The sequence below is a fragment of the Hirundo rustica genome, chromosome 3 (genome assembly GCF_015227805.2).
Source record: "Hirundo rustica isolate bHirRus1 chromosome 3, bHirRus1.pri.v3, whole genome shotgun sequence".
Lineage (NCBI taxonomy): Eukaryota > Metazoa > Chordata > Aves > Passeriformes > Hirundinidae > Hirundo > Hirundo rustica.
The window spans coordinates 101,852,126-101,866,485 of record NC_053452.1 but is presented as its reverse complement, the minus strand read 5'-3'; the positions used below and the strand labels follow the sequence as shown (position 1 = coordinate 101,866,485).

The following is a 14,360-nucleotide window of genomic DNA, read 5'->3' as shown; positions in this document are numbered from 1 at the left end:
CAGACTAGTATGCAAAAGCCTCAGATTTTAACCACCGAACGGTTTGGGTTGGAAGGGACCTTAAAGATCATCTAGTCCAGCCTCCCCTCTGTTATGGGGAGGGACATATTTCAGCAGACCAGAAGGCTCAAAATTCCATCCAACCTGGCTTTGAACATTTCCAGGGACAAGGCATCCACAGTTTCTCTGGGCAGCCTGTAACAGTGCCTTAGCACCCTCAAAGTGAAGAATTTCCTCCTAATACCTAATCTGAATCTGTCAGTTTGAAGCCATTCATCCCTGTTCTGTATCACTACAAGCCCTTGTAAAAAGTCCCTCTCCAGCTTTCTTTTAGGCCTCCTTTTGGTACTGGAAGGTGTTTTAAGGTCTCTCTAGAGCCATCTGTTCTTCAGGCTGTAAAAACCCCAACTTTTCAGCCTATCTTTATAGGAAATATTCTAGGCTATGTTATACTGAGTCTATGTTATATTCAACTTAAAATTGTCAGAATGTTTTTGATTTTTGGATGAATATGTTTGTACAGAATACAGAGTTTGGAGCCTACAACACAACAACTCGAGACAGGTTAAACTGCAAGGAGCTTCTTTCCAGGGAATGCAGGTGGATACCGCTTTTCTTGGCCTTGGCTAAATAGTTTCAATGTTATGCCCAAAATACAGAAGGCAAAGGGATTCCAGTGGGTCTGGATACCATTTTCCTTGCACAAAGGCAGTGTCTCCCCCTCCCATAAAGAAAAAATAACCAGAAGCTTGAAGTTTGTCATTTCAATGCTGATAGCTGAAATCATATGGTTTCTCTAAAGGATTGGACAAATATAAACAGCAAAAAGAAAAAAAAAATATTTTCTAAAGATTTGCCCCCATATGTTTCCTATATGCTGCAAGCTGGCTGGATGTAAAACACCTCCAGTCCAAAAGCCTTACGAAGTACACCAGCAGAGTTCCAAGCCCTTCCAAGAGGCAGAGCTGTCAGCCTGGGCACTGCCTTGTGCCAGTGCAGCTACATGGCTTCCAAGATTGGCTCTGGGTGAGAGCCAAGCAGCTTCGAGTGCAGGCAGGGCAAGCACAGGTCTGCCTGCACACATCCACAAAGGCATGTCCTAAGAAAGCACTGCTGGGAAGACTCCTCTGTATTTAAAAGAAAAAAACCCCAAACCCACACTTTGGTAAGATCACCTGAGAGGTGGCTAATCTTACTGCTCTCACATTCGTTTCTTCACCTCCCACATGCACCACAGGTTTTGCATCAGCAGGAGGTGAGCCAGGAAAGAGATGAAAAAATTGGGCAATTCATGCACCTGTGGGCTCCTCAGCCGCCTCCTGCCTTTGGGATCGGATGCTCCAAAAAAGGCTTGTCTGGCAGATGGGTGATAGAGCTGCATCCGCTCCAGCTCCGCTGGGGTGGACCCAGCACCCTCCTGCTTGCAGCCCAGGGGAGTTAGTTTGCATTCAAAGCTACCACTCCCAGTTTGGGTGACTGACACAGAGGCCGTCATGGGTCCCACACCAAGTCAAGGAATGACAAGTGGGAAATACGATCCGCCTCCAGATAAAGAACATCCTCCTAGCAAGTTTACTCCATCAACAGGACAAAAAGGAATGGTAATGAAAGGAAAATACATATCCCTGCTCACAAAGAGCAATGCCGATTGTTATTCCAATCTCTTCTGAGGCAAGGAAATATAGGAATGTCACTGCTCACTACACCTGGGAAACCTGGGGATAATGGTTCCCAGTCCTACCAATGCTCCCTCCCACCTCACACTTTGATAAGATAAAGCTGCTGGGCCAGGTTTTGTTAGGTTGGTTGGAAAGAAAGTAAAAACAGCAGTTTGGCAAAAACAGTGACAATATGTTGGAAAAACCCCAAACCAACCAACCAACCAAAAAAATCCACAAAAAACCCCAAACAACAACAACAACATAAAAAACCATACACAAAAAACCCCTAATGCACCCCCTCACAACAACAACACAAGTCTTCGTAAGGAATAACAGAAGCTGAAATACGACAAAACAACACAAAACAGAGAATTAAGTCTACAAAGGCACAAAAATGGCAGAAAAGAGAGTTGCCATCAGGTAAAAAAAGAATAGAGAAAAGGGAAAAGAAAAAAAAAAATCCCATCCAAGTTTTCTTGACAGAAAAGCAAATGTTAAGAGATTTTCCTTTCAGCTTTGGGAAACACCCTGTGAGCTTGTACTTGGAAGACCAGACAATGGCAAAGGCTTGGGACATCAAGTTCAGAAGAAATACTGAATTGAAAACTTTCTTCTAGTTGGAAATGCTTAAAATCAAGGGTGACATATGCTTGTTTTCCAGAAAACCCAAGACAGAGTAGGGAGAGGTCAGTGTTAAGAGGCAGGTAAGCAATACTTGCTATGACTTTCCTATGTCACCGCTCCAAAGGCTGTGTGTGCCTATGCCTAATTATTTGTGGTCTGCAGCCCTGGCTTCACAGTAATCTCTTTCCTTTAAATATGTTTGACTCATCACATTTCATAGTTTCATTTCCAACTAGTCAAACCTGTACCTCCTCAATGCTGCTGAAGGTGGCAACACCTTCTTTAATGAGGCATATGACTGCTGCTTCATTACAATGGCATCCATATAAATGTATGCAATATTCATCAATCAAAAAAGTTTAAATTCTTCCTATAGTGAACACCAAGGAAGGATTATGCTAGAATAAACTCTTAAAATAAATCAGTAGTGTACCACCCAGCCTCACTGCAAGTTGTAGCAAGAGATCCACCCTCTCCAAAAATTGAACTCCTCTAAATAAAGTAATCTTGCCAACACATGGAAGGATCTGCCAAGAAGACTACCCTCACTGCCTAATTTTCTATTTTGAAAAGCTATCCCAAATTAGATGCAAACTACCATAATATTAGGACAATTCCACCCTCCTTGGATTAAAAAAAAAAAATAAAAATAAAAACCACTGTTTAATTGCTCCATCACTCAGGGCATCACCTAAGAGACACCACAGCATCTTCCCTTCGGTGAAAAGGCAGCAAAAAGCTCTGTCATGATATTCTCGAACTCAAACTGCCTGTTACACTCTATCCGTGTATTTACTCCCTTTTAGTAGAAAGGGTCTTTTTCACACAGAGAAGCTGGCTTACAATGCCTTTTTTTTTTTTTTTGGAGGGAAAGAGTAGGAGGACAATAGAACCCTTAATGTGTAGTGACATCATTTTTGGCTACAGTCCCATTACCCAGCCTAAAGCAAGCCAGACCAAGGACCTCCACGGGGGCCCCTCTCTGGGAGCAATGCCGCTTTGCAGAAGGGCCCGTTGGGAAGCGCAGAAAGGGTGTCCCAGCACAAGGGCAGGATCCTTGCCCTGTCAGAGCTACAGAAATGGGCAGGGAGGCTCTTGCAGTCACTGTGCAGGCAACAGCTTACCCTGTTCAGACAAGAGGCCTCAACCTTTCTGCTCCACAGGGCAAGAGCTCAGAGAAGATTCGAGCAAAGCAGGATCCAGCAAAGCCAGTTAACCCTGGGGAAACCAATCCATCCAGATTGTTCAACTGCCACTGACCTGAGAGCAGGCCATGTCCCCGGGCCAGAGTTAAGGGACAGAATTTGCTTCGCAGCCTAACGGGTAACATAGCAGAGATAACAGGGCAACGGCCAACACTATGAAGAGCAGTATGAAATCTGCATTTAACTGCACACATAGTGAAAATTTTCACTGGGTACCAACCAAGAAAAGGAGAGCCTGGCATGTTGTACGCACCTGGGAAGAAATGGATCCCAGCCTCAAAAACTCATGACCTGAACCTACAACCACTTCTACTGACTCATGAGGGGGACAAAGACACAAAAAGGGGCCCAAGAGTTCCTATTCCCTACTTCTAACATCCCCACATTTCAAAGACAGCCAAGCCCGGTCAGTCAACAAGAAGGGGCAGACAGCTCTAGAGAAAGCCGCATTCCAGCTCCAGACACCCTGTCCCTAATGAAGTCATAGACGCAAAAGATGACGAGCTTGTGTTCAGACATCTAAAAGCTTCTTTGCAGGAGAAGAGCCCCACCTCGACTGTCTGCCCACGGCAGACATCCATCATGAGGCGGGAAACTGTTTGAAGTCCCCACAAGCCTCAGGGTAACTCCAGCATTACCGGCTGCATGCAAGAGAGTATCAGCTACACATCTCACCAGACTCACTGGATCATGCTTCCACTCAAGCAGGATGGCTCCTGACTGAGTAACTACACTGGCTTTCTTAAATACTGCATTCAACAACTCACCAGTTCATCAACTAATCTTCTAGTCCACCCTCTTCCCTTTTCTTCTCACAAAGCATGATTGTCTTCACATTCAACTATTCCCTTCTCCTGCTCTGTCAGGGGATGGGATCAGACCTCACCTCTAATACAGATGCTGAAAGCCCACCTGAATCACAGCTTCCCCAGTTTGCAGTGTCTCCTGACAATCTCTCTAATCCTGACCTCACTCTCCTTCAAATCTCAACAGCATCACTTCAGGGTAGTGTTTCTAAGTCTTTCAAAGTCTGGCCTTCCTCCCCATCCTTTGCTCTCTTCAGTGTCTCAGTACAAGGAGGCTTTGGATCCTGGGCCCTTTTCCAGCTTGAACACACTCTTGCAAAGGTCAGAGAATACTTAAACCAGCCTCTGTTAAGAAGGGGCTGCTTCCAGCAGCTCCTGTGATGTTCTAAAACAACAGAAGAGGGCAGAGGGGAGCTGCCAGAGAGAAGCACATTTGCTCTGAAATCCGTGGACATGATTCTGGTCCCAGAGTGGGAAGGGTCTGTCATGCATGAAATACTCCTGGTTTCTACACCCAAGGGCTCACAAACAGCACACCAACACAGACAGCTGTGGAACAATTCCAGCTGTGCAGAGCCAGGCTTGTTTGATGAGTCCAGTGGCCAGAACCCTGGCCTTGCTCTCAGCTCTCCCAGCACAATGCAACTGGGAAATGGGAAATACTTGCTACTGAGGGCATCTCAAACATCCTTTTTCCATCCCACAAATCCACATCTGCGAAATCCACACAATTTTCCTTGCTATGGAAGGAGCACACGACTTGTATCGTACGAAAAGCACGTTTTTTCACCAGAAAGGTGCAGTTTACTCAACCCCCTTAGTGCCCCAAGGGCACTGGCAAAGGACTCTCAGGCAGGTGACATCCTCCTGAACAGACACAATGGCAGAGGTGCAATATTCCTGTACACCCCCACAAGAAAGCAAGTACCTGGTCCCAGAGCTGCTAAGAGCACCTTCTTGTGATAATATGCTATTTCTGCCTTAAATCTGACACATGCCCTGCATGTCCAAAGGAGTAACTACATCAGAAATCCCAGACACAGAGCCCCATCACCTCCCATTTGACAGGGCTGCACAGGATCAAATAATTTCCATGGCAAACTGGGGAGGCAAACGGGAAACGGGAGAAGCAGCAAGCCCAGAAGAATCACCTGGCTCTGGTCCAGGTAACTCCAGGGCTCAGGACACAAATTTCTAATGATCAAGGCTTGCTGGCTGGGAAAACATACTGTCTATGCAGCACTTCTGCTGTTATTGAATATAAAACACTGTATTTATTACTGTGAAGGAATTTCTGTAACATCAGAAACTCAGCTCTATCTATTCCCTGCTTTCTTCATATACTTTACGACTGCTGTCAGGGATTGGCGTGCAGGGAGGGAAAGGAAAAGAGAGAGCAAGAGCATACAAGGTAAATGAACCATGCAATAAAAATTGTTGAAATTGGCTCAGACATCTCCTGATAAGATCACAGAAGTTGAGAAAGAATTGCAGCTCTTCTGGTGAGAAATTCAGTCATTGACAAAACACATCCACTCAGGGGAAAAAATGAAGTTAAATAGACACTTAAGCACACAAAGCACTTGCTAAAAATTCAGCTTCTTTAAATACTGAAATGGAGAGTATTTTTGTCTTAATACAATTCTGATTCCAAGAGTCAAGGCTTGCACATTTGGTATCAACATTCCCCTCTGAAAGTTCATATAAACCAGGACTCACAGCATATGGATCTCACACTGGGATTGTGAATCTGGAAGCAAATTTGCCTCTGTAGCTAAAAAACCAGTCTGTCTCACAGTTCCTCACACCACTTCATCCCATGAAGTTCAGCCCCAAAGTGAAATATCACCATGAGGGTCCTTAGATCTTTTCAAGATGCTATTGGCAATTTCATTATAGACTGAAACTATTCATTCAGAGCTCTGTAGAATAACTTGGTAATAGCCACCTGGTAGAGAAAGGGTGGCTTTCCTTGGGGCAGCCACAAAGTTCTGAGCACCAGCTGTGAGCCCTGCTCCTGGGTTAGTGGCCCATCCCCACTGCTGTAGAGCCGCTCAGCCAGCAGAGAGGCAGCTGTAGAAAGTACTCCCAGCTCCTTGAAGACTTGCATTGTTCTGTCTGCATGATCCACCTGTGTGCAAATCCTAAACCTCTGCATACCTCACAGACACTGGCTACGTAGGTTTGTTAAATGTTTGACTGGCTATGGCAGCAGGAAAACACTTAGACTCCTTTTGACAGCTCTTCTGTTTGTTCACAAAGTGAAGTGCTTCATGTTTTAGAAATCATGTCAGCATTTTAGCATCATCTGGCAGATAAGGCCCTCCCATCCATCCCTCTCAACCTGGCTGAAGCCAAATCTGGTGAAAAGGGAATCCTGGCACCCAACACCAGCCTCACAAGTAATGTCCCACATGTCGCAAAGCAGAACTTGCAGCAGCAGCATATACACAGTGCCTCACTGCTATCTGTTAAGCGTTCCAAACTTCTCCCACAGAGCTGAAACCTAACAGCAGTCCCTAAACCACCTTTTCTCTACAGCCCTTGTGCAGGACAGAGCACATTTGTGGTGACAAACTCTGCACAGTGACACCAGCCCTTGCTCCTCCTGCAGAGCAGGTGCACACAAAGCTCCAGAGAAGGATCTGTGTTCTTTGCTGAGAGTTCCCATGTCCCCCCAAGCCAGGTTCTCCCCAGACATGGCACTCTGCAGCCATCTTGCTGGTGACTACTGGTACTGCTTGCTGGTACCAGTTACTAGTACTGCCAAGGAAACAGCCAGTCTCCAAAACCAGATGGAAACCATTCACAGTTTTTAAAGAAAACCCAGGCAGTAATGAAATTCTCAAAAGAAAACTTCACTTTGACTCCAGCAACTAACCAGTGAGAAATGCCTTTAGAACTGAGTTGGCTCCATGCTTTGACCTGTTTTCCTTGAACCTAGGAGATGCACAAGCCTTTTGCAGAAGCCAGAGTAGCTCAAACACAGTTAGCTACCAGCTAGGGAAGCTTCCTGTACTTACACACCTACAAAAGCGCCCACAGTTCCGAGGAAAGATCAAACCAGAGTTCATCAGGAGGTTGCTCTAGTTTGAAATAGGTCACTGGGTGTTGGGATCTGCGGTTTAGGCAAGGCGTGCTTTGGGAGCTCAGAGGCCGCAGCTGCTCCCTGCCTGGTGGAAGTCAAGCCCATGGCTAGAGCTGAGCTCCCCAGCAGCCGCCCCCCGTCCCCCGCGGGGATCCCGGGGAGGCCGCGCTCGGTGCCAAGCCCAGCTGCCTCCATCGCACCTCGGCACCACTTCATCTGCTCGGGACACGCTCGGTGCTTCCTTCTGTCAGTACTTGTCTCTCAGGCAGGCGCTTCTGCCAAGAACCCTAAAGCACTTGCAAAGCTTTCCCAGTTGCACATGCAAACCCTCTTAAGAAATAGCCAGAAGGTTTTGCCTAATGTAAGAGCGTAAACAAACTTGTTACATGCTAATCATCAGGTAGGCCACACACCCTTCCCTTCCCCCAGCCCCTGAATCTGCTAAAGGGACAGGAAATATAATCGTGGTCACATACCTTCGCTTCCTCGTTGATGTCCCAGGTGAAGGATATGGCATTGTACGCGATCTCCTCAATGTTGCTGATGGTGTTGAAGCTCTCCTTGTAGTCAGCTGATAGAAAGAAGGGTTCATGAGGGAGAGGAAGAAAAGATATCACCCGAGTCCCTAGTCACATGGAACAGCCAGAAACTGGAACTCTTCAGCAGCCCCTTGGGGGCAAAAGAAGCTGAACTATACCTTAGGAATGGATATTTAAAGAGGCTGGAAATGGTTCTCACAGACACAAAAATCCCTCAACAAACAGGAGGAAGGAGAAAAATGGGATTTGCAAAAATTCTAAACTAGAAAATCCAGTGAGAAAGGCAGATCCTAAATACCAGGTGGTCTGTGCCATAACCTGCTATGTGCAGGAAACTCTACGCTGTATGGCAAGGACATAAGCTCTCCATAAAGCTCCTTCAATAACAAACAAAGATTTGCATGCGCGTCTGCTTTAAGTGCCAAGTGATTAATCCCTGCTTTGATTCACAGAAGGAAGGGACGAGGAGTACAGCCCAGCCTTCATCCAGAGAAGGCTGGAACCCAGCCAGCCCCAGCCTTGTCTGGAGGCAAGTGGAAATTTGCAGTGTTTTCTTTTTTTACATGCACCAAAGACGAGTTGTGAGCTGGGAAGGAGGATCATTAGTCTTGACGTTATTTCTACGAGGATCTTGTCCTTTGAAGAAACACAATATTTAGGACAGCCACTGGGACTACAAGCTGTGACTTAGCTACAAGCACCAGGATATTCTAAAAAAACCTGTTGTCTGGAGGGCACTGTTGGATCTCTCTATAAGCAACCCTAAACCCCACCAATCAAAATCCTCCAAAAAATCAGCCTCTTTAATGAGTCTTAAAAACTACAGCATTAGCTCCAAGCAATCACAAACCATCTCTGGGCTTTCAGCAAAGCTATGGATAGCAGAGTGATCCAGAAGTTCCTTAAAATAACAAAGCTTTGGCAGAAAACCGAACCTTACCAAGGAATTAGGTCTGAAGTTTGACACCAGCAATGAGAGTGTTCCTTACCTATGTCAATGCATCTTTGTTTGGCTGTGTGCTGTCTTGAGTGCCAATATTTCCAGTGCCTGAGCTGATCTTCCCTTGTTTTGTCTTCAGCAAACACAACCATAATAACACTCTGAAAGGAGAGAGGGAAAGATTTAAAAAAACCCAAGCAAACAAAAGCAAGAAAGAGAAATAGAGAAAAGGCCCGAGAACACATTTGGCTTGGAGCTTTAAGACTTTCCACTTGGGGCACTACAGTATACCTGGCATACCACCGCCAAACAGGAAGGCAGACAACAGCACTTTCTGGGTCATAAACAGAGATGAGCAGAACTGCGCTCCTAACTAGAATTCAAGGATCTCATTCCAGGTGTTGCATCACCTTTACACAAGTGCTGACACCACTTCTTAACAGTCTGAGCCAGGCTGGGTTTGTCTGGCAGTAGGTGGACAGCAAAAGAATGAGCACTGACGTAAGAGCACAGGTAAGCTGGCCTTTGTGCTGATGCTCTGGTCTAGACTGCTGCACTTTGGGAGAGTTTAAGGTTACCATTGTACACACCCTCCTCCCCAAGAAACCACAGGTGCTGCCACTCACTCGGACTTTACTGATGGGGTGATGGATTCCTTCAGTGCTGCTGACTTCTTTCAGCGTGATTGGGTAAAATTGCCCTTTATTCAGGTAAGTCATTGTGCTGTCCCCAGGCTTCTGTCGGAGGGACTTGGAGGCTTCCAGAGTGTATTCAAAGTTATTCCTACAGAGTGAAGAGTGTAGTGATTGCTAAGGCATTTTCCTGGAAAGCTGATTAAACGTTCCACATTTAATTTGGAGAAATTCCAAAGTCGTTAGTTGACTCATTAAGCCATCAACAGGCAAAGAAGTTGCAAAACAGGATGAGCCCCTTTTCCAACCATTTCTTTCATGAATGAACATTTAAGAGAAGTTCTTGGCAAGCTAAATCCTAAGACACATCAGCAGGCAAGACTGGAGGGTCCCTATTCAGGCTGAGAGCACCAAGCAGTTCTCATGGAACAGAAAAGTATCTGTTAACAATTTAATTAAACTCACAAGCTAATAAGCTACTCAGTGGCCATTGCCCTCTTGGTCAACAATCAAACAAGTCATTTGTTCCACTCCTCTAGAGTTCAGGTGAGTTTTAATTTTCATATTTCTCCTGTAGATTTCCAGGAGACAGAGCAAGACAAGCAGACCAGGGAGGGGGGCACAGCTGGAAGCAAACTCCCAGACAGCACTGCACCTTCCCATGGGACACAGATTTGGTGCAACTGAAGCTGGGTGGTATTTCCAATCCTGCAGGTAGTTTTCCTTAAAGTACTTGTTTTCTTTAAAGCTACAAATTTTTTAATTTTTTTTCACAACTGTGAAGTTCAAATAAGCAGATATAATTGTGGGTTTGAGATGAACAGGCCCTCCCAAAATCCAACTGTGACTTGGTGCAAATTGGCATGAGCTGTACTGCTTGCTCATGGACAACTAAGAGACTAGGATATGGGGCAAATGGGGGCCTTAAATCATTACCCTGAAATGCTGTCAAAAACATAATCTTCTGAATTCATGTTGGCCATTCGGAGATTCAGTTCAGTAGGAAAGAAAACCTGGAGTAGACAAAACAACAATTAATACTGCATCAACAAGAAAAGTCAACATTAAATAGATACTCCTTACCACGGAACTCCTGTCAGGCAAATTGTTCACCACATAATAACTGATTTTTGGTTTGAACAAACAGGACACCTAAACAGTGTTTTAATCCAAAACTTTTGGGTGTCAACTAAGCACAGTATCTCATAACCCTTCCAAGTCAGCTTAAGGGAAAACTTTAACTCTTTCCCAAATCTCAAAAGGCATAGCTACACAGCTCCTTGAGGTTTGGCTTAAAAATCAAAACATGGTTACGCTGCTATTTTCAGTTGGTATCATAAAACAAAACCCACTCCAAACAAAACTCACTCAAGGGCTCTACATAATCCAACTGTTTTCCATGGACACACACCACACCTAGAAACTGGCAGTAAGGAAACTTACATACAGTCACTTCAATTTGGTACCTGCAAAGGCACCATGGAGCGCCGAACTCTTGCAAAACCTGGCTCTATGGATCGAGATAACTATTTCAACACTCTGCAAGCCAAAGCCTCTGTCACTAGTAAGATTAGTAATTTGCTTATGATAATGATTTCATGTTGTGAAGGTTTCCTTTTCTCAGAAAGGTGCATAATTAAAACTTAGTAAGTCATCTATTTCTAAGCCACTGGACAGATTTCTGGCTCATGTAACAAGAACAGTTAAAGATGGAACTGGATCTATCCATCCAGATCAAGACACACACACACAGAGCAACAGCCTCTCTCAGTACCTCTTGCACACCGTCCTTGAAAGTCTCCGAGAAGGTGGAGTCTGGTGTTCGCCTCTGGGAGTTTTGAGGCTGGGTGTTGGAACTGAACTGGTCGGGATTGAGGTTCCTGTCGAAGACCACCACCCGCTCGGGCGGCTCAGGGTGGTACACGCTTGGCGGGATGCCCACGGCAAAGCCGTGGGGCTGCGTCTCTGTTTTGATGGAATGCGTGGGCATTGTGGCGATCGAAACGGTGACCGTTGTGTCAGGGGTTGTGAGGTGGCCTCGCTTGTCCATGCCCATCTGGGGGGTATGTGGAAGGACAATATTGAAAGGCACATTTTTCAGAACTTGGACTCTGTTTTCTCCAGCAGAAATGAGGGACTGTTCTGTCACGTTTGGGATGTTGTTCCTTAAAAGGGCAAAAGAAATCAAGCATAAATTATGTGGCTTATTTGGTCATTAAACAAGAACAGCTTTTCAGCCTTTTGGACAAGGACAGCTGACACAAACTCTCCTGCTTGCGCAGAACAGCTCAATCGTAACCCGAAAAGCTGAGGAACTCACTAAAAAAACCAAAAAACCATTAACCCTTGTACCACTGTAACCATCCCACCTCGGAGATGAATTACCCTGGAGCAAAGGGTGAGAGTTCACAGCCCAGGTCCTCACTGCTTGGAAAACAGCAGTCCAAAATGAAGCACTTCCCACCACACAGTGGCACACACAGGCTCCACAAAGCTGCTCTTCGGCAGAGGCAGAAGGACTGACAGCAAGGTAGCTGCTCCTCTGCCCCAGGACCGAGCACCACCCAGGAAGCACTAATAGGAAAATTACACCCCTCATTTCATGCACAACCCCCCAAGAAAATCCGCACCAAGGCTCCTGGGAGAGGTTTGTATAACTTGCCACTCTCCACCCCACTCATTTCTGCCAGGACAACACTGCGATCTGTGGCTGAGCTGACCTCATAGCCAGTAGCCACTAAGTCAGCATGCCCTCCCTTTCTCTCTCCCCACAAAATGGTCCTGCCCTCTCCTTTACACCAATTCTGACATTCCCCTGCCTCTTTGGTGAGCCGGTTCAGCTTGCCTGGCTGGCAGAAAACTAGCCACCTTTTCTTTCCCTGTTTGGTGATGGATCAGTGTGAAACCCAATCTGGCTCAAGAGGAGCAGTAGGAACACATGGCTGGGAACCAGCCTGCTCTTCTTGACAAGTCCCTCAATCAGCTCAGCCAGACCGCAAAACCTCACCTCAGGTACTTAAAGCATTCTAGTCTGTCCAAAGGAAGAGGATGGGAGGAGTGGAAGCCTGGCTTGAGTGAACCTCCCATTTGTTACATTCACCTAATCAGTATCATCTGCTTGGGAGGCACAAGAGAGGGAAGGCAGGTAGGGGAAGAAAGAAGTTCCAGCGGATACAAAGGAAGTCCCCAAACAATACAAAACCAAAACACAAGGACTTTGAAGTCCTTCCCAACTGGCCCATGCATGAAACAGAATGCTGCTGGTGCCTGAGAACAAAAGTCAGCAGAGAACACCTGAAGTAGCAGCATGAAAAATGAAAAGTGTCACCAGCGACCGCAGCCTGGGGGGCACCTGCACTACCAGGCTGTGCCTAGCATTAGAGAGCAGCTTGTGCTAGGCTGACTATATGACATCAGCACACTAAAAACAGATAGATGGCATTGAGCAGCAGTTTGAGCATCAACTCTCCACACCACGGTTCAGTCCCCATCCTGTTCCTGGGGCAACGCAGGAATCTGAGGCACAGAGTAAAAGCTAACAATTTCTCTCTTCCAGCACATCACCACAGTGCAGCAAGTTACTTTCTTTCAGCAGCTTTGATGGTGTAGGAGGGAAGGGAGGAAATAGAGAAGCAATAATAAAAAAATAATACCTTTTGCTATGGTCTTGTTCAGGATGTTCTACCTCAGGCTTAGCTGTTGAAGATCTCCTCTCCCTTGGAACCTGAGAAATTTAAGACATACTATAATGCAATTCTTCCTCCCATACAAAAAAAAATAGCTCCTTAAAATTTGCTTTGGATGCCAGTCATTATTTGCATTACAGCTTAAGCCATGTTCACATGGCTTTGGGATGCCAGGCCAACCCCAGGAGATGCCCCATGGATCCCTATGTAGCCAACTCAGTCACCTGTGTCAGCCCTGAGCTCTTGCCAGCACCAGGTGGTGAGAACACCAGTGCAGAAAACCATCCATCCATGGCTGGAGCGCCAGTACTGGGGTGAGCAGGACCAAGAGGAGATTTCCCAAGGTTTCCTGAAAGTGCAGGTTCTCTCCTCTGCAGGCTGTCAAAGTTCAGCTTGCTGGATGAGCTCAAAGCTTGTGAAAGGATGCTCTCTGGGGATGTGCTTCCCCACATACTCTCTAGGCCATTATCTCTAAGAGCACTTGAGGCTCTCCTTTCTCTTCAGTGATCAAGGAATCTGGGAAGCACCATGTCCAATAAGCACACTGAGATACTACAGCTCATATTTGTGCACGGCCACACCAAACACACTGGCCCAAACTATAGTAAACCTTTTATAAACAAAATGCAACTACCATTCTGGATTTAAGACAGCTCAGTATTGCTCCTTGTATTTTACGCTGCAGACAGGATTTGCCCTGAAAACAACAACATCAATCAATGCCCACACACATGCCATTTTCCTGGCTGCACTGCAAGGCCGAGGCACACAGGAAAAGGTAAACTCTTGGGAGCTGTGGTGGCTCAGTTCCTTGCACCGAGCACATAATCACTACTCCAGCAACCCAAACAGCTCTTGCAGCTGCTGGCACAAGCCCATGGTGCTCAGGTCCCCTCAGCCACTCAGCAAGTTCACACAAGCTCTCCTGCCAAACCTACACGTAAGGCCAAGGACTTTTGTCACCCTCATCACGCCTCCTGAATGAGCAAAGCAAACATCTTCTGGTGCATGTACAGTGAACTCCCACCACCCTCCTTCACCGAAGCCTGCTCAGATCCTGCCTCCATTTGCCAGCCTGGGTGAGGAACCACCACTTCAGCACGAATGTGAAGGCTGAGGGCACAGTGTTCTTCTCTACACAGCCCCGCCTGAAAACTATGTCCTCATTCTTTACACATA

The 14,360-nt window shown here is 46.2% G+C and overlaps 1 protein-coding gene across 2 annotated transcripts in view; it reads right to left on the bottom strand.

The window, feature by feature from the left end:
* The window catches only part of GRHL1 (grainyhead like transcription factor 1), a 40,364-nt gene that overhangs the window by 20,356 nt on the left and 5,648 nt on the right, over positions 1-14,360 (bottom strand). For both annotated transcript variants that reach the window (XM_040060513.2, XM_040060512.2), the window contains exons 3-8: positions 13,149-13,219; positions 11,270-11,660; positions 10,432-10,508; positions 9,490-9,646; positions 8,913-9,024; positions 7,861-7,955 (exon numbers count right to left, since the gene is read on the bottom strand). In XM_040060513.2, coding sequence (XP_039916447.1) covers positions 7,861-7,955; positions 8,913-9,024; positions 9,490-9,646; positions 10,432-10,508; positions 11,270-11,660; positions 13,149-13,219 — 903 coding nt within the window. The remainder of the gene's footprint in view (positions 1-7,860; positions 7,956-8,912; positions 9,025-9,489; positions 9,647-10,431; positions 10,509-11,269; positions 11,661-13,148; positions 13,220-14,360) is intronic.